Consider the following 26,417-nt stretch of genomic DNA (forward strand, 5'->3'; position numbering starts at 1 on the left):
CACTAACATGTATGACACAATCAACAGAAAACACTTAAAGATAAATCTGAGGAAGATCAGAAGGCTGTGCGCTGAAAAGACAAACACGCAAGAGAAATCAAAGGCACAGTGAACAGTTACTCCTCATCTGTCGTTCAAAACACTGAGTGTCACTGAGATAAGTCATTAAAAGTGGCACAACATAACATTGTAAAGCTACTCGTTGTTGAGTCGCTAAGTTGTGTCTGACTCCATGGACTTCAACACACCAGGCTTCCCTGTCCCTCACCATCCTGGAGTGTGCCCAAGTTCAAGTCCACTGGATCCGTGAGGCCACCCAACCATCTCAACCTCTGTCATCGCCTTCTCCTCCTGCCCTCAATCTTTCCTAGCAAAAGGTGTTTTCCAATGAGTCATAAATATGAAATTATGCTGAAAATTAATGAGAATGAATAGGAAAATGTTCAAATCCACAATTATTAAAAATAGTATATAACTTTAAAATTATATAAATTTAAAAGTAGTTCAAAAATGTGTTACTCTGGTCCTAGTAATTAAAAAAAACGTGAAATTTGACCACATTTGTATGATAATAAACATTCAGCAAGAAAGATAAAAGAAAATTTGAGCAAGAGTGAAATATTTTCTTCCAGGAAAACAGTGAGTAGCCGGGCTGTGCAGTCCCTGCATTATTTACAGTGGTGCTTCCTTAGACCTGTTTCCCTTGAGAAGTTGGAGGGGGTCTGAGCAGCGGGGACGGGGCGGAGCTCTTAGAGGTCAAAGAAAGGATGATGGTTCCTGACGCCACACAAGGGTCACTCTGCCTGCTCAGAGTCAGGCTCTGCAGCAGTGACGTGCCACCTGCCCCCTCCCCGCTGAGCACAGAGTCCTGAGCGCAGTCTGCGCTGTCTCAGCCGGGCCCATTGTCCAGCTCAGTGCTCAGGGCCTCTAGTCCTGGAAAGAGCGGCAGAGCTGGCGGTGTGAGGTGTCCGGGAACCAACAGGTCCCAGCCAGAGACCCCAAACCACGATGCCTGCGGGTCCCCAGCCCTCAGGAGCCGCGATTGGTCCTTTGGCTCCAGACGCGGTCGCTCAGGTTCCTTGACGACTGCGGGCTCCTATCCTCGGATGAAAGAGGAGGAGGACAGGGCTGATCGTGATCCGGGCTGTGGACACAGGTGGTGCCACCACAGACACCTTCATCCGTGTCCTGGGAGCTGGGAGCAGAGTTAGCCTCACTCAGAAAGGTGGCTTCTGCTTCCCAAGCCTACAGGGAGTGAACACGTGGCAAATGTTTTATTTCACTTAGGTAGGAAAGAGGAGACCAGGAACTAGTACAGTGGGGTCACGGAGTATAAAAACAAAATGCTTATTATCCACTGGGAAAGGACCTCGAAGCAATCCGTGTGTGTGTGCGTGTGTAAGGCACTGCTTCATTTCTAATGAAGGAGAAAGCACCCCCGTCCTGCACGGTCGGGAGGCTGCTTCCACGGGGTCGTCACTGTCCTGACCTGAGCCTGATTTAAAAGAATATGTGTCCCAGACGATCCCTCAGTCCTGACCCTTGAGCTGCCAAGTGCGCTGTGAACAGACTGACCCTGAGGGTCGGAGGGGAGCCCACAGATGGCCCTGAGGTCACAGGGGACACAGAACGGGCTCCTGGCCTGAAGGCAAGAAGGAGACAGCACAGAGCAGGTCAGCGGCTTCCCTGAGGGCTCTGGTCACCAGGTCACAGGATGTGTGTCTGGGCCAGGACACCAGGGGGCGCTCGGGGGGCGTTCCGAGGGTGGTTAGGGGATGGGAGCTGGGACCCTGGTGCTGCCTGGTGGCCTCTGCTCACAGCTCCCAGCTGTGACCTCCCACCCCAGGGCCACACACAGCCCCGCCCCAGCCCACCCACTGGCCACCCTCAGGGACAGGGGCCTGAGCCATTGCCCAGGGACGGGTGGGTAGGAGTCATTTGAATGAATGGACCCTCCCCCTCTCAGGGTATGAAGAGGGGAAGGAGCTGTGTGGGGACCCTCTGGTCAGCTGTGGGGCCACAGACGGCAGGACGCCTTGACCGTGTCCACCATGGCCTGGTCCCCTCTGCTCCTCAGGAGCAGGACCCACAGGCATCGTGGTTTGGGGTCTCTGGCTGGGACCTGTTGGTTCCCGGACACCTCACACCGCCAGCTCTGCCGCTCTTTCCAGGACTAGAGGCCCTGAGCACTGAGCTGGACAATGGGCCCAGCTGAGACAGCGCAGACCCTGGGCCCTCTCTGTACAGGTGACTGGATGCAGGGACAGAGGAAGGGCCCTGGGAAGCCTCACAGGCCTTGCTTCCTGCTCTCGTGTCTGGACCCCTGAGTCACCATCTCTGTCTGTCCCCCTTCCAGGATCCTGGGCCCAGGCTGTGCTGACTCAGCCGTCCTCCGTGTTTGGGACTTTGGGTCAGAGAGTCACCATCTCTTGTACTGGAAGCAGCAACAACATTGGGAGTCATGTGAGCTGGTACCAACAGCTCTCAGGAAAGGCCCACAGACTCCTGACCTATGAAATTAGCAAACGACCCCCAGGGGTCCCAGATCGATTCTCTAGCTCCAAGTCTGACAACTCAGCCTCTCTGACCACTTCAGTTCATGCTGAGGACGACACTGATTATTACTGTTTCTCATGGGCTGACGGCTTGAAAGTTTGCACAGTGCTTCAGGCCAGAGAGAAGGAGACAAAAACCTGCTTCCCCCACAGCCATGGGGCTCCCAGGGCAAGGTGTTGCCCCTCCCTTCCTGGAGTCCCTGAGACCACGGAACCCAGCTGTCTGGGTGTGCCCTGACTGCAGCACAGCTGCCCCCTCAGCTCGACTCCCCTCCCTAGGCCAGCGGCGCACAAGGGGTGGTCACACGCCCCTGGGTGAAGGAGCTGCTCACAGCGGTTGCCCCCGGTTCCCAGGTCGGAGTCGGCAGCACAGAGCAGGGGGGTCAGTGCCGCCCTTGCTGGGTCACTGGACAGTGAACGCACATCCCTGAGCTTCCGCCACAGAAGCATCTCCTATTAAAGGAAAAGGAAATGGAACTCAGACTTTCCTCAAGTAATTTCCACACAGTCCAGGATCCAGTAAAAATCCTCACTTCTATCAAGAGCCAGGAAATTAATTATTGAAGGGAAGTGAGATTGCATAGACATTAATGCTAAGATGCCTCACAGGAGGAAATCAGGTGACAGATATTTTTAGGGATAAATCTTCAAATCTATTTGATAAGCAAATACAAACACTCTTGGGACCTAAGGAAAAGGAGAAAAATGAACAACAACAACAAAAAAGAATCGTGAGAAAAAGTAGTCAGAATCATTTGAAAATAAACTGCATGGAAATAAAAGAGAATTCTCTGTATGTTATCAAAGCCATGTAAAACTTATTATTTAATTCATTTATTTGTTCATTGACAGAGTATTTGGTGACAGGAAAAAAGGCAGCCCCTACTTCTTCATAAGGCTTCCCATGTGTCACTCGTGGTAAAGAATCTGCCTGCCAATGCAAGGGATATAAGACATGTGGGCTCTGTCCCCGGGTTGGGAAGACCTTCTGGAGCAAGAAATGGCTACCCACTCCAGTGTTCACGCCTGAGAATCCATGGACAGAGGAGCCTGGTGGGCTACAGTCCACGGGGTCACAAGAGTCAGACAGGATTGGGAACCAAGCAGCTGAGCAGCACCTTGCTCCCACTCTCACCGCCGTGAACGTTCCCCATATCCGCCACCAGGGGGCTCTGTGCACCTGCTCAGAACTGGCAAAGCCTCACCACCACACCCACATGGTCCCCTGAGCTGGCCCTGCTCCGGGGCTCAGCGGCCTAAGTGCCTAAGTGGGACGTGGCGGCAGGTGCTTCCTCTCAGGTCACACTCAGAGCCATGCGCCCCAGGCCTCCTGGTGGGAGTGAAGCTGCACCCGGGGCCGAGCACCCAGAATTGGAGGGTGAAGGGGTCAGGTGGTCATCAGTCCCCACCCTCTTCCCAGAAAGAGAGGAGGGGAGGAGCCCCTAGAGCCCACCCCGTGCACCCCTCCAGCTCTCCTCAGCCTGCTCCCGCTGCCTCTCATCTCTTTGCTCAGAGTCTCTGCTCCAGCTGACCTCATTCATGACTTTCCCCCCAATCATGAGCCTCTCTCTCTACAAACCTGCACTGTTGACCTGCATGGTCATGACCATGTCAGAAGGTCATGGACGTGTTTCCAATCTTCCTGAACTGGACACTCACTTCCTCGGCCCCTCCTTGAACCTCTCTAACCCTTCCTTCCCGAGAAGCCTCAGGTCTCTGGGTCTATGTGTGACCCAAGTTCGTTATCCCCCTGCTCCTCTCCAGGTTCCCCTTGTTTCCCAGGGGATCCATGAACCCCTCTAGGAGCTGATTTATCCCGAGTGCTCACACTCCAATCTGTGTGCATATCGAGTGAGGAATCAGGTAGGAAGAGAAACCCTGGTCCTGAGATGAGGGAAACGATTCCTGGCTGAGGAGTGTCTGTGCTCAGCTGCTGTGGGATTGATTTTATGCACAGTGAGCAGAGAAGCTGCTGGGGCCCTTGGCTGGGAAAGCAGATGCTCTCCCGGGGCTCTGCCCCAGGAGACATCACTGCTGGTCTGTCTGACCATGTCTATGGTCCCGTCTGAGATTCCTGAGAACAGCTGATCTGCCTTGTCATGTCCTGTGTCTCATCTCAGATCTGAGGCTGACCCATGGCTCTGATAACTCAGCCTGCCCTGTTTCACAGACAGAACGTCCTGCTAAGACGTGAAAATCCCTCAGTGGAGATCCATAACTATTAGAAAGACTGGTTCTGGCCCTGCCTCGTTCAGAGGCCAGTATAATTAAGAATGCCAATATCTTTCTAAATATGTTCTTTTACTTAATAATAAAATTTCATAAGATACCTCTCATGTGATTTAGTTAAAATTGTATTTAATGAACAGAACCTACAAAGAAATGATGTTTTAAAAACAGTACCGAGGCAATGCAAAATTAAAACAGAACCAGGGTCCAACACAACTTAGTGACTCAACATTTCCTTCAGTTATATTTATGCACCTATTTAAAGTGACGACCTTAGATTTTCACTAATCCGTGAACACATTGTGGTTCATTTAAAATCTCCAAGTCACACCCCCACACTGTAACACGCACGTGCGCTACAGGGTAAACTGCCTTGGCTGTTCCTTTCCAACCAAACACTTCCTGAGCCGTGTAATTTCAAAACCAGTTTTAGGAGAGTTGACTCTAAGAGCTCTTATCACCAGGTCACAGGGAGTGTGTCTTGATGGGACACCAGGGGACATTCCCAGGCAGTTCTGAAGAGTTATGCACCCACAGTGTAACTCGGAGTCAGGGAGTGGTCATGAAAGGCTCCCAGCCGTGACCTCCCACTCCCAAGCCCCACACAGCCCAGCCCCTGATCTGGCTACCCCAAGGCACAGGGGCCTGACCCAGGGCCCAGGGAGGGTCAGAGAGCTGGGGGGGTCAGAGAGCTAAGGTGTGGGGATAGAGAGCTGGGCGGGGTAAGAGAGCTGGGGGGTGTTTTGCATGAAAGGCCCCGCCCCCTCTCAGAGTATGAAGAGGGGAAGGAGCGGTGTGGGGACACTCTGCTCAGCTGTGGGGCCACAGAATTCAGGACGCCCTGACCGTGTCCACCATGGCCTGGTCCCCTCTGCTCCTCACCATGGTCGCTCTCTGCACAGGTGACTTGATGGGGAGACAGGGGAGGGGCCCTGGGAAGACTCACAGGCCCTACTCCCTGCTCTCGTGTCTGGGCCCCCAAGTCACCATCTCTGTCTCTCCCCCTTCCAGGATCCTGGGCCCAGGCTGTGCTGACTCAGCCGTCCTCCATGTCCCGGACTTTGGGTCAGATGGTCAACCTCTCCTGCACTGGAAGCAGCAGCAACACTGGGGTTATTATGTGAGCTGGTACCAACAGCTCCCAGGAAAGGCCCCCACACTTCTGATCTATGAAAATAGCAAATGACCCTCAGGACTCCCAGATTGATTCTCTGGCTCCAAGTCTGGCAAGTCAGCCTCTCTGACCACCTCAGTTCATGCTGAGGACGACACTGATTATTACTGTTTCTCATGGGCTGATGGCTTGAAAGTTTGCACAGTGCTTCAGGCCAGAGAGAAGGAGACAAAAACCTGCTTCCCCCACAGGCATGGGGCTCCCAGGGCAAGGTGTCTGCCCCTCCCGTCCTGGAGTCCCTGAGACCACGGAACCCAGGTGTCCGAGTGTCCCCTGACTGCAGCACAGCTGCCCCCTCAGCTCGACTCCCCTCACTAGGCCAGCGGCGCACAAGGGGTGGTCACACGCCCCTGGATGAAGAGCTGCTCACAGCAGTTGCCCCTTCTCCCAGGTCGGAGTCGGCAGCACGGAGTAGGGGGGTCAGTGCCGCCCTCGCTGGGTCACTGGGCAGCGGATGCACATCCCAGAGCTGCCACCACAGAAGCATCTCCTGTTAAAGGAAAAGGAAATGGAACTCCGAGTTTCTACAAGCAATTTCCACACAGTCCAGGGTCCAGTAAAATCGTCACTTCTATCAAGAACCAGGAAACTAAATAATGAAGGGAAATGAGACAGCATAGACATCACTGGTGAGATGCCTGAGATGATGAAATCAGGTGACAGATGTTTTTAGGGACAAATCATCAAATCTATCTGATGAGCAAATACAAGCACTCTTGGATCCTAAGGAAAAGGAGATAAATGTAGGAAAAGGAGAAAAAGTAGTGAGAATCACCTGAAAATACAATAGGAGAAATAAAAAAGAAGTATGTGTACACTACCAAAGACATGTAATACTTATTGCTATTCAATTCATTCATTTGTTTATTGAAAGAGTGTTTGGTGACAGGAAAAAAGAGTGCCCCTGCTTCCTCTCATAAGGCATCCCAGGTGTCTCTAGAGGTAAAGAACCCGCCTGCCAATGCAAGGGACATAAGAGATGTGGGTTCTGTCCGTGGGGTGGGAAGATCCTCTGGAGCAAGAAACGGCAACCCTCTCCAGTGTTCTTGCCTGGAGAATCCCATGGACAGATGAGCCTGGTGGGCTAGAGTCCACGGGGTCGCAAAAGAGTCAGACAGGATTGAGAACCAAGTGACTGAGAGACACCTTGCTCCCCCTCTCACCGCCGTGAACGTTCCCCGGGTGCGTCACCAGGGGGCGCTGTGCACCTGCTCAGAACTGGCAGCCCCTCAACATAACCCGGTGGTCCCCTGAGCTGGCCCTGCACCCGGGCTCAGCGGACTGAGTTGGATGTGACAGCAGGTGCTTCCTCTCAGGGGACAGACTCAGAGCCGCGACCCCAGGCCTCCTCCTGGGAGTGAAGCTGCACCCGGGGCCGAGCACCCAGAATTGGAGGGTGAAGGGGTCAGGTGGTCATCAGTCCCCACCTGTTGGGGGCCGGCGTGAGGCACTCCGCCCATGGCAAAGGTCATGAGGAAGGAGGCTCGACATACGCAAAGGCGGGATCGAGCCTCAGGAGTCCCCCTGGAAATCCTCGAGCATCTACCCCCATAACCAGAGCCTGCCTACTTTACTACTTTGTGCTCTCTGCTACACCTCTGGCTTTACGGGGGGCTGTCCCCCACCACCTCTTTCGGAGAAGGAGTTAACTTAGAGCTCCAGTTAATAAAAACTCCTGGGTGTGATAGGAATGTTTTAACCTACAAACTCCTCTGAAGGTTCTCTAGCCTGCCTGACAGGCTTGTCCGGCCACATGTGATTGCTCACAGCCTCCCAACCGTGAGAGGCAAGAGATGCTTTAAACCTTCTAAAAACAGGTTCTTTAGAGAAGTTAGAAAACCATTAGTATAAGTATAGTGGGCTGATTAGAAATTGTATTGGTGAAGGGTTTTTCATTTGTTGAGCCAATGTTTGTTGCTAAGTCTCCATATCCCCTGCCCTTACACACATTAATGAATATATAGAAGAAATAAGTATTACCTTTGATATAAATCACGTTAGACCTTAGGCTAAGTAAATTCTTTCCTTAACTAAAACCCAATACACCCTCACCCTATAGGAATGTAACTTTATTTGGGTGACGTCTGTTTTAAGAATAATCACCCCTGGAGAAATAAGTGTCCTGGTTGACTGACCGCTGTCACAAGGAGAGGGTCGTAAATTGTCAGCAGGCCCCCTGGCCAGAAGATGATGTAACACCCCTAAGACCTCTGTATACATTTGTATGAAGCACCTGACTTTGATAAAAGTCAGGACTGCTGACCCCGCGTGACTTTTGCATAACATCTCAGTGTATAAAAGTAGACCATGGAAAATAAAGAATTGGGATCAGTTCCTCGAAAGACTGGTCTCCCCATGTCTCTCTCTCTCTCACTCTGGTTGAGTCTCCATCTGGAGCGCGGAACCCACCATGCTTACTAATTATGCCTGGGCTTCTAAGATCCGACCGGGGAGGCCTCAGTGTCTCCTCTCCTTCGGGAGAACGGAAGGACGCCTGCGGCCTACGTAAGTGGTGCAAACTTCTTGTCTTGAAGTTTTATTGGTCCCCCGCGTAAACCAAGCTACTCAGCCTCTTTTCTCCACTGAATTTTCCTACTGAGCTATCCTCATTCTATTACTCTTTATATCCTTAATTAACGTTTAATTAAGCAGTTGTTCCCTGACCCTTGCCTACGCTGTCTCTCCTTCTAATACCCTGGATCAGCTGGGGCTGGACCCCGGCACCCACCCTCTTCCCAGAAACAGAGGAGGGGAGGAGCCCCCAGAGCCCATCCCGTGCACCCCTCCAGCTCTCCTCAGCCTGTGCCCGCTCCTCCTCATCTCTTTGCTCAGAGCCTGCCCTCCCGCTCCCCTCATTCATGACTTTCCTCCCAATTCTGGGCCTCGCTCTTTCTACAAACATACACTGTTGACCTCCACAGTGATGACCAAGCTCATGCTCTTAGAAAGTCATGAACGAGTTTCAAGATCTTCCTGAAACACTCACTTCCTCATCCCCCTCCTTGAACGTCTCTAACCCTTCCTCCCGAGAAGCCTCAGGTTTCCGGCTCTCAGGTGTGACCCAAGCTCGAGTGATGGCCCCCCAGCAGCTGATTTATCCCGTGAACGTTCACACTTCATCCCGTATGCCCATCAAGTCAGGAGTCAGAAGGGGAGAGAAACCCGGTCCTGACACCTGGGAAATGATTCCTGGCTGAGGAGTGTCTGTCCTCAGCTGCTCTGGGACTGACTTTATGCCCAGTGAGCCCGGGAGAAGCTGCTGGGGCGTGGGCTGGGAAAACAGACCCTGTCCTGGGGCTCTGCCCCCGGGGCCATGATTGCTGCTCTGTCTGGACCATGCCTACGTCAGGTTTGATCCCCATGATCACGTCTGAGATTCCTGAGAACAACTGATCTGCCTTGTCATGTCCTGTCCCTCATCTCAGATCTGAGACTGACCCATGGCTCTGATAACTCAGCCTGCCCTGTTTCACAGAGAGAACGTCCCGCTAAGACATGAAAATCCTTCAGTGGAGATGCCATACATGTCAGAAAGGCTTTAAAATGATCTTATTTAAAGAACAGAATCTACAAGGAAAATTATGTTCTAGAAATAGTACCATGGCAATGCAAAATTAAATCAGAGCCAGAGTCGGACACAACTTAGTGACTGAACCACAACATTTTCTTCAGTTAAGTTTAGGCCTCTATTTTAAATGATGACCTTAGATTTTTACTACTCCATGAACATATTTTGGTTCATTTAAAATCTCAAAGTCACGCATCCACTGTGTAACACTCACATGCACTACAGGGTAAATTACATCTGGATCTTTTTTTTCCAACACAACCCTTCCTGAACTGTGTAGCTTCAAAGCCAGTTTTGAGCAAGTTGACTCTAAGAGCTCTGATCATTAGGTCACAGGATGTATTGCTGGGTCAGGACACCAGGGGGCGCTCCAAGCCATTCCTGTGGGTCTGCAGCTATGAGAGCCGAGATGAGTGACCTGGTACCTCCTGGTGCTTTCTAGTCAGGGTTCCCTGCTATGACCTCCCGCCCCCAAGCCCCACACAAACCCCCTCTGATCACCCACTGGTCTCATTCAGGCACAGGAAGCTGACCCAGGTCCCAGAGATCATCAGAGCATTGTGGGGACTGGGCGGGGAGGGTGGCCATTTGCATGAAAGCCCCGCCCCCTCTCAGGGTATGAAGAGGGGAAGGAGCGGTGTGGGGACACTCTGCTCAGCTGTGGGGCCACAGAATTCAGGACGCCCTGACCGTGTCGACCATGGCCTGGTCCCCTCTGCTCCTCACCCTGGTCGCTCTCTGCAGAGGTGACTGGATGGGGGGACAGGGGAGGGGTCTTGGGAAGATACACATGCTGTGCTCCCCGCTATCGTGTCTGGACCCCCGAGTCACCATCTCTGTCTCTCCTCCTTCCAGGATCCTGGGCCTGGGCTGTGCTGACTCAGCCGTCCTCCGTGTCCGGGTCCCTGGGCCAGAGGGTCTCCATCACCTGCACCGGAAGCGGCAACAACATTGGAATAGTTGTTGTGAGCTGGTACCAACAGCTCCCAGGATCGGGCCTCAGAACCGTCATCTATGGTACTAGCAGTCGACCCTCGGGGGTCCCCGACCGATTCTCCGGCTCCAGGTCTGGGAACACAGCCACCCTGACCATCAGCTCGCTCCAGGCTGAGGACGAGGCGGATTATTTCTGTGCAACTTATGACAGTAGTAGCGATAATGGCACCGTGCTCCAGGCCGGGGGGGAAGTGAGACAAAAACCTGCCCTCCCCCAAGTCACGGGCCTCCCGGGCTGAAGCATCTTCTGCAGTGCAGACACTTCTGTTGTTTGTTTGATTTAAAACGGGGGTCTGAGCCCCACACCAGGAAATTGGTCGGGAAATCCTTTCAGTTCTGCTTCATTCTGCCCCCTCACCAAGGCTTTGCTTTCGGCAACCATATTTATATGAATATCTGAAGTTGAGCAGAAGGCCCTGAACGCCAGAGGCAGGTCCTGGCGGACAGAGTCCATGATGGTCAGGTCAGAACCAGACAGACAGCGTCCAGCTGTGGCTGATTCAGGACACTTCAGCTCCTCGGCTGTCTCTGGGCTGAGCTGAGGCCCAGGCTGCTGTTCCTGCCTTTCCTGTGACCACCTCTCAGGCTCCCCCAGGGCTCCAAGCCTTCAGGGACTAGACCAGGACTCCTGTCTCACTGGGGGAGGTGGGGCAGCCCAGGGGCTTCCTGCTCAGGCTCTGCTGGACCTTCTGCTGCTGCTGCCCCACCCTGGGTCCAGGTCACTGGGGGCTTTGCCGGTGCATGGAGGCTCCTCCTCTCCTCTCTGTCCTCAAAGTCCCTCCAGCAGCCCATTCCCAGGAGAGGGTCTCAAAAGACACAGAAAAATCTGTCTCCCATCACTGGGAACACAGGGTCTGTTAGTTCTCTATTTCAGTGTCCGAGGTCGGGGTCCATCAGCGCATCTCAGCCCTGGGAGGCCCCCAAGCCCTTGGCCCTCTCTCCCGCACAGGGAGCAGGTCTTGCTCTCAGCCTCCTCTGTCCCCTCTTGGTGTTCGGGGCTCAGGCCACGGGGACTCAGCCAGGGTCGGTGACTCCATGGACGCTGAGCCACACTCACCTGGCTGGGAACAGCAACACTGTTGGCACCAAGGGGGCGACTTGGCTGCCGTCTCAGTCGTGCTGAGTCCCAAGCTCTGAGCACAGGAGTCACAACCCGCCCGCAGGGTCTCAGCAAGGCTGGCGGGCTCCGGGTGGGGTGGGGCCGCCTGACCATCTCTGGGCCAAGTCTGACGAAGAGGCTGATTATTCCTGCTCTGCTGGGACTCAGCCCTGCTGCTCACAGGAGGCCTCATCCAACGGGAAATGACCCCAACCCTGAGCTTCCGGCCTCACCCGCACATGGGTTCATGGAGCACACGTCACACGCCTGTGTCCTGCTCCCTGTCACTGCCTTTTCACACACACGTGCGGGGTCTGCACATTGGCTGCCTGGGCTGTGGGGCCACAGTTAACAGTGATGTATTTTGGAATAAATGGGATTATTCCTTCTAATTCTCCCTTTTCCTTTAAGCCTTAAATTTGCCTTATCCTCAATTTTCATACACACAAAATGGCATATTTTCCACTGTGTCAGAGGAACTTTGCTTGATAGGCTCCAAATCAAGAAGTGCAGATCTTTGTCTGGTGGAATCGGGCCTCAGACACAGCTACTGAGCAAGGAACACAATTACCGCACGTTGTGGAAGCGGACACTGTAGCAGCAGCTCAGAAATGGACATAAAGTCGTATTTCGTTTCATGTGGTGAGAATAAGCATGTAGGGGCCACACTTCACAACTTACTGCACATATTTCCCCCCGAAGCCCCTCACCTGCTCTTCCTGTTCTTCTGCTCCATGTAAGAGCATAAGGGAAAGTGAATCCAGAATACTCCACAACATTCCCACTGACTTGTACAGACACGTGATCATTTTAAGTTCTGATCATAACTCACGTGTTTTTCTAATATTTTCATTTGGTATCTCGAAAGAATTTTAATTTAATGGTTGTATTGTTAACTTTCTTCTAAAAAGTTGCAGGTAGATGGGGCCACCCGTTTATTAATGGTTTCTCTGAGGAGAGGCTAGCTTAGCCCCTAGAGCTGGTGCTGCTGTGAGTGACCACACTGCAGCCCTGAGGCCCTGGACTCTTGTGACCAGCATTGGTTTCAGGGCCTGTGTGGGGGGAGACCCCTGTCCCCTCACAGACCACAGCTGACTCTGTGGCTCCCTGCACCCTGAGCAGTGACATCAGTGTCGGCTGCTCTGCTGTTACTGGAACCAGCAGAAGCCAGAGAGCCCTCCTCGGTCCTCTGTTCCTACGACTCAGACTCCAGTAAGAACCAAGCTCCGGGGTCCCCGCGGGTTTTCTGGATCCAAAGATGCCTCAGCCAACTAGGGGCTCCTACTCGTCTCTGGGCTGCAGCCTGAGGACGAGGCTGACTCTGACCATGCAGGCTGGTGCAACAGGGCTCCTCACAGCAACACAGGTAGATGGGAAACTGGGACGAGAGCCTCAGCCTGTCAGGGGCTTGTTCTTAGAGAACCGTCAAATTGTAAATAATCCTCCAGAATCCATTAATTCCTGAGGTATGTTCTGGTTCATAGTATGTCTGCTCCCAGTTGTACAGTCAGTTTTGCTGAAGTCTCCAAAAATGTAAACAGATTCTCATACCACTGAGGTGGACCCTGGTCATCTGTGTGATCAAGGGAGCCCTGGAGCTGAGCTCCCTCACTTGAGATCAGGAGCAGGAGTCTTTCCCAGATGAGCCTTCAGCAGAGTCTGTGGACCATCCCAGCAGGCAGATCCCCCATGGTGTGAACCCGCTCCTGAAGGGGCAGAGCAGAGAGCGTGAGGGGTGAGGGGCACTGGTGATACATCGCAGGAGGCAGGGAAGCCCGGGAGTGGTTCTCCTGACCCACAGGTGCTGGCTCTGTCCTGCCCTCCCCTCCTCTCCTCTCCACCCCATTGGAGCATTTCCTACTTCAGGGTTGGGGTGGTCTGTGGACTGTCAGGAGCAGGGGCTCCCCAAGATCTGCCCATGTCCCTATGCTTGTAACGCCCCCGATGAATCCATATCCAAGGGCTCCATGTCCTATAGAAGGAACAGTGAGGAAGCGGGGATCACCATAGCCATGATGACAAGAGATTCCAGGCAAAGTCCCTGCCTTTGTGACCCAAGGAAGAGGTGAGAGACACTAAGGTGTTCTACCTTGTTCTCTGGCTCCTGGTGGGTCCACATGCCCTCCTGGATCACTCTGGACCCCAGCCTGGTGAGGAGGCTGGTCATCAGCGTCACACAGCTCATCACTAACCACAGCCACAGGGAATCCCCGTGTGATGGGGATGTCTGATGAAAGCTTGCCCTCTGCTCCCGTGTCGACCCATCACTGCCCTGACCCTGACTGTGACGTCCCCAGTGCTGGTTCAGGTCTCTGCTGTCACTTGTGCTATTACATCCAGGCAGTCTCACCTCTCATCCTGCTCCATCATTATGGGGTCCATGAAATTGTCTCTTTTTCTGTCTGGTCTCCATATACAAGCAGAGTGCCCATGTGCCCAGATACACAGAGTCCCTCACGGGTACTGAGCAGGATGTCGAGGAAGCAGAAGCCCAGCATCTGTGCCCTGGAGCCCCAGGGGGCCTCTCCCACCCCCTGCACGACCCTCTCCTGCTCCAGCCTTTGTGCTCTGCCCTGAACCCTGACCCTTAGGGAACCTGGGTCCTCCCTTTCTCCAGGGATTGCTGCCTGAAAAGCCCTCCTCTCCAGGTACTGAGAGACCCTCCCCGTTAGGATGTGGCTCTCAGACTCCTCACTTGCCCATACCCTTGTCTTTTGCCTATGGTCTCTCCCCCTTTTCCCTCCCTGGTTCCTTGCTTGAGATGATATTGGCTAAATGTCACTATTTTAAACCTTATAAACCCACCTCCATCAAATCAATGGATTCTAACAATCAAAGGTTAGAACCTTAGACTTCACCATGTCCATTGAAGATCAGGTAACGGTCATAAGGGTTTCTCAACCAGAGATGAAACAGGAGCCCAGACAAGAATGAGATTCCCACTTAGTGTCATAATCTTTTATATCAAACATTTAATATTGAAAGATTATAAAATTAGACTAAAAACATATTTAAATATCTGAGTCAAAAAGATGTACTGTGAGGACCATGATCAAGGTAAATGAGAACCCCTGGAAGTGACCAAGAAGAGATTTGTTGTTCCTGAGAGCCTCCTCTTTGCAAAGAGAGAAATAAGAACAGAGCCATGCAGTCCGACCTTCCCAGGAGGCCCTGCAGATTCAACCTTGACTACCTATCAAGCTGGGAAGGAAACTCAGACAGAATCATGACCAGGCACCACCCACGGGCATGCTGGGAGTTTGAACCCTGGAAATTCAGGTTCAAATGGTTGTGTTCTGGCAGTGAACCCACGAGCCAGGCAGAACAAACTCAGACATCAGGGAATCCTGAAATTCATTAGTGTATCAGCATACCATTCAGGGCTCTGAGGTCATTAGATATTTGGAAAAGTCAATGACCAGGACAAACTAGGCGAAGGCGACTCATACTACTGCCCTGGGCGGTGACATCAGGAAGACCCAGCTGCAACTGTGAGAAAGCCCTTCCAGGAGGCTGTGGTGTGAAGTAGGGGAGGAGGAGGTCTGAGTCCAGCAGGGGGCGCTGTGTGTCTGTCTGGAGAGCTCAGGGTCCTGACCAGGCCGGCTGGCACCTCCTCTGTTGCCTCTTGCCCACGTGGGCAGCAGGGTCCTCACTGGAGGGTGACATCCTGCACCTGGGCCCCCAGGGGACACGGCAGCTCTCAGCTCGGAGCCACAGGCGTGCCTCTCAGTTCCTGCTGCTCTGTCGTGGGGTCAGTGCCCAGACCTGACATCCAACCAAGGACAGAGGGACGGTCATACAAAAAAAAAATGAACTTCCTTCAAGAACCTCGACTTCCAGGGATACCTGGACAGGGGATGAGAGACCCCTGCAGAGGCTGCCCCATTGCCCACAGAACGCCCGGGTGTTCCCAGTGGAAGAGGGATGCAGGCAAGGACCCTCTGTCACATTTGTGACATTTAAAAATGTTCCCTGACGTGTTATTTGGCAATTTCAACATTTTGAATTGAACCATGGAAACTGATATTGTGTCAGTTTTTGTGGCGGCCTTACTCGTTCCTTCCCATTATACTAATACTTTATATTAACACTTGTAACATGAAATATATGAAATCACAAGCTCTGCCAAACTGTCATCAATATGTTCCTATAATAAGAAAAGAATTCAGCAGCAATACATAGTTTTAACCTCTATGAGTTGAGCTTCTCAAATACCTCTGACAAAAATCATGTGGATTTTATTAAACAGCTAGTTTAGCAGGAAATCTAACATGAATACAAAATAAGAAGAGCATTTACATTTTTATGTCAAAGAAACAAGAGGTGAACAAGACTTTTCCCGTCTCTTCCACACGTTAACTTGAGATGTTTGAGCTCCTTCTCCTCCTCGTTGCCCCGACACCCCTCCTCCGTCCCGGGTCCATTGGCTCCACCCGGAACCACAGGGAAGGGAGTTTCACAAGGTCCACGATGCTCACCACACCTACCTCTTCACACACGGGGTTTTCCTATTTCTGATGATGAGACAACTTTGTTGTAACTGAACTTGCCAGCTATCATCATTGCATGACGAGATGGTGACCTTTTTACCCCTAAAATCCAAAGTTCTACTGAAGCTAGTCCACACTGTCATATCTCTTTACAGCACAGGAGGCTGTCACCCCAAGCCTGGCCGTGTGGCTCTGCATGTCACCACCCCTGCCCTAGTCCCCCAACTGCCGGGATCAGAGACACTTTACTCTGTGTTCCAGGGCGATCGCTCACCCTTCACAGCAGACATAGGCTCCGGATTTCCTGCTCGGCTCAGGGATGGAGAGGAGGATGGACAGCACCGCACAGACGGGACTCAGGGTTCCCTGAGAAGACAGAGAGTATTCTAAAGACGGGCTCAGGTGCGGGAAAGGCTGGATTATTGCAGCAAGAGAGACAGACTTGCAAACTCCTCCTTCAGCCTCAGACACTCCGGGAAGGAGATAGAGGACCGAGGTCACCAGGTCACGGGGGCACATTTGCTGAAAGTTGTCACCCCATCTCTCGGGCTCCTCCCTGTGCTGTTCCCGCTCTGCATGAGTTCCAGCATCTATATCCTTCAAGTCCCCCCACCCCTGGGACCTCAGGTGACCTGGGCAGGGAGAGGAGGAAGTGATTTGCATGAGGCACCTCCTCCTGACGCGGGTGGAGGCATGAAAAGGCCCAGGACCCCACCTCCAGCCCAGGAGACTCAGGAGGCTGCGTCCTGGGAGGGTCCCCACCATGGCCTGGACGCTGCTTCTGCTCGGGCTGCTCGCTTATGGCTCAGGTCAGGGGCCGGGACTCTGCACCCTTGGGGCACCTCCAAGCAGAGTCTCAGGGCACTTCATCTCCATAACAACCGCTTTCTCTCTTCTGTCTCTCTTCTGTCTCTCTTAGGGGTAGAAGCTCAGACTGTGATCCAGGAACAGTCACTGTCGGTGTCTCCAGGAGGGATGGTCACCCTCACCTGTGGACTGAGCTCTGGGTCAGTCACTACTAACAACGAACCCAGCTGGTACCAGCAGACCCCAGGCCAGGCTCCCAGAAATGTTATCTACAACACAAACACCCGCGCCTCTGGGGTCCCTGATCGCTTCTCTGCCTCCATCTCTGGGAACAAAGCCACCCTCACCATCACAGGGGCCCAGCCCGAGGACGAGGCTGACTATCCCTGCTCGCTGTACCGGGCAGTGGTAGTTACAGCTGCACAGTGAGGGGAGCCCATGGGGAAGCGCTACTAACCTGCCCATGTGCTCGGGGGGTCAGCCTTTAGAGGCAGGAGAGGCAGGAGAGGGTGGAAGTGGTCAGCACCCCTGTGGGGAAGGAGGCTCCGGGCCCATCTCCTGACCCGTTGTTCACGGCCCCGTGCCTCTTGCAGTCTCCCCGCGGGTTCGTGCAGGTCTCCAAGAGGACCCCTCAGCCCATAATGGGGGGCTCAGGTGCCCATTTTATTAACAACATTGAGACTCAGAGACCCCAACACAGCCAGTACGACCCTTCTTGTTCTAAGACTTTTAAGAGACATACTGAATTTCATTAACTTGATGATGCAGAATAAAGTAAGCTGTGACGGGCGCGCCATAGCGCGGCCGAGAGGAGCCACCCCACATCCGAGGTCAGGGGCAGAAGCCGGGAGGACCCCATGCCCAAAGGGCCCCAGCCAAGAGGAGTTACCCCACGTCCGAGGTCAGGGGCAGTGGCCGAGAGGAGATACCCAGCGTCCAAGGTCAGGGGCGGCAGCCGGGAGGAGCTACCCCACGCCCCCACGCCCGAAGCCAGGGGTGGCGGCTGGGAGGAGCAACCCACGCCTGAGGCCAGGGGCGGTGACGAGAGGAGTTACCCCGCATCCGAGGTCAGGGGCGGCGGCCAGGAGGAGATACCCCACGCTCCAAGCCCGAGGCCAGGGGCGACGGGCGGGAGGAGCTACCCCAAGCCCCTAAGTCCGAGGCCAGGGGCAGTGGCTGGGAGGACCAACCCCATGTCCAAGGAGCCATGGCTGCGTGGGCACAGGAGGGCCTAGAGGAGCTATCCCACATTGAAGGTCAGGAAGGGTGGCAGTGAGGAGATACCCCTCGTCCAAGGTAAGGAGCAATGGCTACGCTTTGCTGGAGCAGCCGTGCAGAGATACCCCACGCCCAAGGTAAGAGAAACCCAAGTAAGACGTGTTGCAAGAGGGCATCAGAGGGCAGACACACTGAAACCATACTCACAGAAAACTAGTCAATCTAATCACACTAGGACCACAGCCTTGTCTAACTCAATGAAACTAAGCCATGCCCGTGGGGCAACCCAAGACGGGCGGGTCATGGTGGAGAGATTTGACAGAATGTGGTACACTGGAGAAGGGAATGGCAAACCACTTCAGTATTCTTGCCTCGAGAGCCCCATGAACAGTATGAAAAGGCAAAATGATAGGATACTGAAAGAGAACCTCCTCAGGTCAGTAGGTGCCCAATATGCTACTGGAGATCAGTGGAGAAATAACTCCAGAAAGAATGAAGGGATGGAGCCAAAGCAAAAACAATACCCAGCTGTGGATGTGACTGGTGATAGAAGCAAGGTCCAATGCTGTAAAGAGCAATATTGCATAGGAACCTGGAATGTCAAGTCCATGAATCAAGGCAAATTGGAAGTGGTCAAACAAGAGGTGGCAATAGTGAATGTCGACATTCTAGGAATCAGTGAACTAAAATGGACTGGAATGGGTGAATTTAACTCAGATGACCATTATATCTACTACTGCGGGCAGGAATCCCTCAGAAGAAATGGAATAGCCATCATGGTCAACAAAAGAATCTGAAATGCAGTACTTGGATGCAATCTCAAAAACGACAGAATGATCTCTGTTCGTTTCTAAGGCAAACCATTCAATATCACAGTAATCCAAGTCTATGCCCCAAGAGTAATGCTGAAGAAGCTGAAGTTGAACGGTTCTATGAAGACCTATAAGACCTTTTAGAACTAACAGCCAAAAAAGATATCCTTTGCATTATAGAAGACTGGAATGCAAAAGTAGGAAGTCAAGAAACACCTGGAGTAACAGGCAAATTTGGCCTTGGAATACGGAATGAAGCAGGGCAAAGACTAGTAGAGTTTTTGTCAAGAAAATGCAGTGGTCATAAAAACACCCTCTTCCAACAACACAAGAGAAGACTCTATACATGGACATCACCAGATGGTCAACACCGAAATCAGATTGATTATATTCTTTGCAGTCAAAGATGGAGAAGCTCTATACAGTCAGCAAAAACAAGACCAGGAGCTGACTGTGGCTCAGATCATGAACTCCTTATTGCCAAATTCAGGCTTAAATTGAAGAAAGTAGGGAAAACCACTAGACCATTCAAGTATGACCTAAATCAAATCCCTTATGATTATACAGTGGAAGTGAGAAATAGATTTAAGGGCCTAGATCTGATAGATAGAGTGCCTGATGAACTATGGAATGAGGTTGGTGACATGGTATAGGAGATAGGGATCAAGACCATCCCCATGGAAAAGAAATGCAAAAAAGCAAAATGGCTGTCTGGGGAGGCCTTACAAAGAGCTGTGAAAAGAAGAGAAGTGAAAAGCAAAGGAGAAAAGGAAAGATATAAGCATCTGAATGCAGAGTTCCAAAGAATAGCAAGAAGAGATAAGAAAGCCTTCTTCAACGATCAATGCAAAGAAATAGAGGAAAACAACAGAATGGGAAAGACTAGAGATCTCTTCAAGAAGATCAGAGATACCAAAGGAATATTTCATGCAAAGATGGGCTCGATAAAGGACAGAAATGGTATGGACCTAACAGAAGCAGAAGATATTAAGAAGAGATGACAAGAATACACAGAAGAACTGTACAAAACAGATCTTCACGACCCAGATAATCACGATGGTGTGATCACTGACCTAGACCCAGACATCCTGGAATGTGAAGTTAAGTGGGCCTTAGAAAGCATCACTACGAACAAAGCTAGTGGAGGTTATGGAATTCCAGTTGAGCTATTCCAAATCCTGAAAGACGATGCTGTGAAAGTGCTGCACTCAATATGCCAGCACATTTGGAAAACTCAGCAGTGGCCACAGGACTGGAAAAGGTCAGTTTTCATTTTAATCCCAAAGAAAGGCAATGCCAAAGAATGCTCAAACTACCGCACAATTGCACTCATCTCACATGCTAGTAAAGTAATGCTCAAAATTCTCCAAGCCAGGCTTCAGCAATATGTGAACTGTGAACTTCCTGATGTTCAAGCTGGTTTTAGAAAAGGCAGAGGAACCAGAGATCAAATTGCCAACATCTGCTGGATCATGGAAAAAGCAAGAGAGTTCCAGAAAAGCATCTATTTCTGCTTTATTGACTATGCCAAAGCCTTTGACTGTGTGGATCACAATAAACTGTGGAAAATTCTGAAAGAGATGGGAATACCAGACCACCTGACCTGCCTCTTGAGAAATTTGTATGCAGGTCAGGAAGCAACAGTTAGAACTGGACATGGAACAACAGACTGGTTCCAAATAGGAAAAGGAGTTCGTCAAGGCTGTATATTGTCACCCTGTTTATTTAACTTATATGCAGAGTACATCATGAGAAACGCTGGGCTGGAAGAAACACAAGCTGGAATCAAGATTGCAGGGAGAAATATCAATAACCTCAGGTATGCAGATGACACCACCCTTATGGCAGAAAGTGAAGGGGAACTCAAAAGCCTCTTGATGAAAGTGAAAAAGGAGAGTGTAAAAGTTGGCTTAAAGCTCAACATTCAGAAAACAAAGATCATGGCATCTGGTCCCACCACTTCATGGGAAATAGATGGGGAAACAGTGGAAACAGTGTCAGACTTTATTTTTTGGGGCTCCAAAATCACTGCAGATGGTGACTGCAGCCATGAAATTAAAAGACGCTTACTAGTTGGAAGGAAAGTTATGACCAACCTAGATAGCATATTCAAAAGCAGAGACATTACTTTGCCAACAAAGATTCGTCTAGTCAAGGCTATGGATTTTCCTGTGGTCATGTATGGATGTGAGAGTTGGACTGTGAAGAAGGCTGAGCACTGAAGAATTGATGCTTTTGAACTGTGGTGTGGGAGAAGACTCTTGAGAGTCCCTTGGACTGCAAGGAGATCCAACCAGTCCATTCTGAAGGAGATCAGCCCTGAGATTTCTTCTGAGGGAATGATGCTAAAGCTGAAACTCCAGTACTTTGGCCATCTCATGCGAAGAGTTGACTCATTGGAAAAGACTCTGATGCTGGGAGGGATTGGGGCCAGGAGGAGATGGGGACGACAGAGGATGAGATGGCTGGAGGGCCGCACTGACTCGATGGATGTGAGTCTCAGTGAACTCTGGGAGTTGGTGATGGACAGAAAGGCCTGGCGTGCTGTGATTCATGGGGTCGCAAAGAGTCGGACCCGACTGACCGACTGATCTGATCTGATCTCTGATAAGTAGTTCAAAGTGTAAGATATTCTGGTACCAGCCAAATAAAAGATAGCATGCACTTTGACCATGTCAGTAGGATAACAGTAAAAATTTAGCAAGGAACATAGAAGAAAATTCGAACAAGTGGTAACATTTTTCTTATAAGACACACTGAGTAGAAATGTCAGCAGTGCTTAGCCGGATTGTAAAGCACTTCATTATTGATAATGTTGCTTCCTTCTACGTGTTATCTCTTGAGAAGGTGGTGTGATGTGAGCAGAGGTGACGGGGCAGAACCTTCAGGTGTCACAAGGAGGGACACTAGTTCCGTCACCATGCAGGGGTCTTGTCAGTGTCAGGCTCTGCGGCAGCGACGTGGGTCCCCTGCACAGTCTGTGCTGCCTCAGCCAGGCCCATCATCCAGTTTAGCGATCAGGTTCTCTGGTCCTGGGAAGAGCGACAAAACTGGGCATGTGATGTGCCCAGACACCAACAGGCCCCATCGAAAACCCAAGCACTGATGTCTGCTGGTTCCCAACCCTCAGGATCCGCAATTGTTCCTCTGGCTCCAGACGCAGCCACTCAATTTCCTTGACGACTCTGGGCTCCCGTCCTAGGATGGAAGGGGAAGACCAGGAGAGTGAGTATGATACAGACACCTGGTCACAGGCGGTGCCACCAAGGTCACCTTCTCCTCTGTGTCCTGGGAGCTGGGGGCAGAGTAAGCCTGACTAATGAAGACAGCTTCTGACTCCCAAGCAGATACAGAGGGAACAGTGGGAAATAGTTTATGTAGCTCACATAGGAAAGAGGAGACCAGGAAAACAGTACAATTGGATCAGGGAGTATATTTAAGAACAAAATGCCATTGTCCCTTGGAAAGGACCTTGAGTGTTGTGTGTGTGTGTATGTGTGTGTGTGTAAGTCACAGTGGTTAACTTCTAATAGAAGAGAAGAGAATCCAATGCCCTGCACAGCCAGGTAGCTACATCCATGGGGTTGTCATGGACATATGAGCAGCCTGGGGTGCTGTGGAGAGACTTACCTGAGTGGTCTGAGGTAAGCCCTTGAGGTCACAGGGAACACAGAAGGGCGCCTGATCTGGCCCTAAGGCGGGAAAGTGCATAGAGCCGGGGCAGGAACTGTCCCTGAGAGGCTCTGATCACCAGGTCACAGTCTGTGTCTCTGGGCCTGGACACCAGGGGGCGCTTGTCAGCCGCTCCTGTGGGTCTGGGGGTGAGAGCTGGGAAACAGGCCCCTGGCACTGCCCAGTGGCTTCTGCTCAGGGCTCCCAGCTGTGACCTCCCACCCATGGGTAGTCCACAGCACCACCCCTGCACGCCCCTTGGCCACCCTCAGGCACAGGAACCTGACCCGGGGCCCAGAGAGGGGTCAGAGAGCTGGGGGTGGTCAGAGAGCTAAAGGGTGGGGTCAGAGAGCTGGGGGGTTTATTTGCATGAAAGGCCCCTCCCCTTCTCAGGGTATGAAGAGGGGAAGGAGCGGTGTGGGGACGCTGTGCTCAGCTGTGGGGCCACAGATGGCAGGGCCACCCCGCGACTTCCTGCTCAGGTTCTGCCTGGACATTCTCCTGCTGTTGCTGCTATACCCTGGGTCCAGGTCATCCAGGGGGGCTGCCTGGGTGTGGAGGTTCCTCCTCGCCTCTCTGTCCTCAAAGTCCCTCCAGCAGCCCATTCCCAGGAGAGGGTCTCAAAGGAAACAGAAGGTCCACATCGCCATCACCAGAGTCACAGTGTCTCTCTGTCCTGAAGCTCAGGGGCTGAGGTGGGAGGTCTGGGTGAGGTCCCCTATGAGGCCCCCATTCTGCTCCTCACCTCGCCTGCACAGGGCGTGGGTCCTGCTCTCAGCCTCCTCTCTGCCCCCTCACAATGACCATGGCTCTGGCAGGGTTCATTCAGCCACATTCAGTGACTACATCCTAGGACAGAAGGCCACACTCACTTGTGCTGGAAACATTAACCATGCTGGCAGCGAGGGGACAGGTTGGCTGCAACCACATCTACGCTGGGTCCTTAAACTCCTAACCCTCAGGAGTCACAACTCGCCCCCAGAGTCTCAGAGAAGCTTTTGGGCCCCTGGTCAGGTGAAGCCCCCTGACCATCTCTGGGCTCTAGCCCGAGGACGAGGCTGATTGCCACCGCTCAGCTGAAAGGTGAACCCTTCTGCTCATCAGGGTCTTCAGACCAGGGGAGAAGTGAATCAAGAACCTTGAGCGCCAGGCCTCACCTAGCACATGTGGCTCATAGAGCACCATCTAAGGTGCCCATACAAGAACACGCTGGGTCTCCACTGACACTGCAGGGTACTGTGCAAAGTATTTGTCAACTACAAATTGGCACTTGTCAAGTGCTTTGCCAACGACTGAACAAGGCATTTGCCACCTGCCTCTACAGAGATTGAACTTTTTCACTCTCCTCTTTCACTTTCATCAAGAGGCTCTTTAGCTCTTCTTCACTTTGTGCCATAAGGGTGGTGTCATCTGCATATCTGAGGTTATTCATATTCCTCCCAGCAATCTTGATTCCAGCTTGTGCTTCATTCAATCCAGCATTTCTCATGATGTACTCTGCATAGATAGAAGTTAAAATAGCAGGGTGACAACATACAGCCTTGGTGTACTCCTTTCCCAATTTGGAACCGGTCTGTTGTTCCATGTCCAGTTCTAACTGTTGCTTCCTGACCTCCATACAGATTTCTCAAGGGTCAGGTGGTCTGGTATTCCCATTTCTTTAACAATTTTCCATAGTGTGTTGTGATCCACACAGTCAAAGCCTTTGACATAGTCAATTAAGCAGAAGTAGATGTTTTTCTCAGAGAAGGTAATGGCATCCCACTTCAGTACTCTTACCTGGAAAATCCCATGGACAGAGGAGCCTGGTAGGCTGCAGTCCATGGGGTCGCAAAGAGTTGGACACGACTGAGCGACTTCACTTTCACTTTTCACTTTCATGCATTGGAAAAGGAAATGGCAACCCACTCCAACGTTCTTGCCTGGAGAATCCCAGGGACGGGGGAGCCTGGTGGACTGCCGTCTATGGGATAGCACAGAATCGAACATGACTGAAGCAACTTAGCAGCAGCAACAGACGTTTTTCTGGAACTGTCTCACTTTTTCAATGATCCAACGGATGTTGGCAATTTGATCTCTGGTTCCTCTACCTTTTCTAAATGCAGCTTGAACATCTGGAAGTTCGTGTTGAAGTTCATGTTTCAGGTACTGTTGAAGCCTGGCTTGGAGAATTTTGCATTACTTTACTAGCGTGTGAGATGAGTGTAATTGTGTAGTAGTTTGAGCATTCTTTGGCATTGCCTTTCTTTGGGATTGGAATGAAAACCGACCTTTTCCAGTCCCGAGGCCACTGCTGAGTTTTCCAAGTTTGCTGGCATATTGAGTGCAGCACTTTCACAGCATCATCTTTTAGGATATGAAATAGCTCAACTGGAATTCCATCACCTCCACTAGCTTTGTTTGTAGTGATGCTTCCTAGGGCCCACTTGGCTTTGCATTGAGGATGTCTGGTTCTAGGTGAGTGATCACACCATCGTGATTATCTGGGTCATGAAGGTCTTTTTTGTATAGTTCTGTGTATTCTTGCCAGCTCTTCTTAATATCTTCTGCTTCTCTTATGTCCGTACCATTTCTGTCCTTTATTGTGCCCATGTTTGGATGAAATGTTCCCTTGGTGTCTCTAATTTTCTTGAAGAGATCTCTAGTCTTTCCCATTCTATTGTTTTCCTCTATTTCTTTACATTGATTGCTGAGGAAGGCTTTCTTATCTCTCCTTGCTATTCTTTGGAACTCTGCATTCAAATGGGTGTATCTTTCCTTTTCTGCTTTGCCTCTTGCTTCTCTTCTTTTCAAAGCTATTTGTAAGGCCTGCTCAGACAACCATTTTGCCTTTTTGCATTTGTTTTTCTTGGGGATAGTCTTGATCACTGCCTTCTGTACAATGTCATGAACGTGTCCATAGTTCTTCAGGCACTCTATCAGGTCTAATCCCTTGAATCTATTTCTCACTTCCACTGTACAATCGTTAGGAATTTGATTTAGGTCATAACTGAATGGTCTAGTGGTTTCCCATACTTTCTTCCATTTGAATCTGAATTTGGCAATCAGGAGTTCACGATCTGAGCCACAGTCAGCTTCCGGTCTTGTTTTTGTTGACTGTATAGAGCTTCTCGATCTTTAGCTGCAAAGAATATAATCAATCTGATTTGGGTATTGACCATCTGGTGATGTCCATGTGTAGAGGTTTCTCTTGTGTTGTTGGAAGAGGGTGTTTGCTATGACCAGTGCATTCTCTTGGAAAAACTTTATTAGCCCATGCCCTGCTTCATTCTGTACTGCAAGGCCAAATTTGCCTGTTACTTCAGGTGTTTCTTGACTTCCTACTTTTGCATTCCAGTCCCCTATATTGAAAAGGACATCATTTTTGGGTATTAGTTCTAGAAGGTCTAGTAGGTCTTCATAAAACCATGCAACTTCAGCTTCTTCAGCATTACTGGTTGGGGCATAGACTTGGATTACTGTGATATTGAATGGGTTACCTAGGAAACGAACAGAGACCATTCTGTCATTTTTGAGATTGCATCCAAGTACTGCATTTTGGACTCTTTTGTTGACTATGATGGCTACTCCATTTCTTGGAAGGGATTCTTGCCCACAGTAGTAGATATAATGGTCCTCTGAGTTAAATTCACCCATTCCAGTCCGTTTTAGCTCACTGATTCCTAAAATGTCTATGTTCACTGTTGCCATTTTCTGTTGACCATTTCCAATTTACATTGATTCATATCTAGAGAAGAACTAAATCCCTTCATGGTGACATCAGATCCTCATGACTAGCAAAAAACCTTTTGTAAAAT

At 51.1% G+C, this 26,417-nt stretch overlaps 3 gene segments (V, D, J or C); all 3 read left to right on the forward strand.

The window, feature by feature from the left end:
* Positions 1–2,051: 2,051 nt before the first annotated feature.
* On the forward strand, positions 2,052–5,908 carry LOC129629761 (immunoglobulin lambda variable 1-40-like). The segment is given in 5 exon segments: positions 2,052–2,079; positions 2,221–2,247; positions 2,357–2,724; positions 2,835–2,937; positions 5,796–5,908. Coding segments are annotated over 5 exon segments (639 nt in total).
* Positions 5,909–10,220: 4,312 nt separating this feature from the next.
* On the forward strand, positions 10,221–10,761 carry LOC129629762 (immunoglobulin lambda variable 1-40-like). The segment is given in 2 exon segments: positions 10,221–10,272; positions 10,382–10,761. Coding segments are annotated over 2 exon segments (426 nt in total).
* Positions 10,762–16,871: 6,110 nt separating this feature from the next.
* On the forward strand, positions 16,872–17,347 carry LOC129629763 (immunoglobulin lambda variable 8-61-like). The segment is given in 2 exon segments: positions 16,872–16,920; positions 17,031–17,347. Coding segments are annotated over 2 exon segments (363 nt in total).
* Positions 17,348–26,417: the final 9,070 nt, after the last annotated feature.

The sequence above is a fragment of the Bubalus kerabau genome, chromosome 16 (genome assembly GCF_029407905.1).
Source record: "Bubalus kerabau isolate K-KA32 ecotype Philippines breed swamp buffalo chromosome 16, PCC_UOA_SB_1v2, whole genome shotgun sequence".
NCBI classification, from domain to species: Eukaryota; Metazoa; Chordata; class Mammalia; order Artiodactyla; family Bovidae; genus Bubalus; species Bubalus kerabau.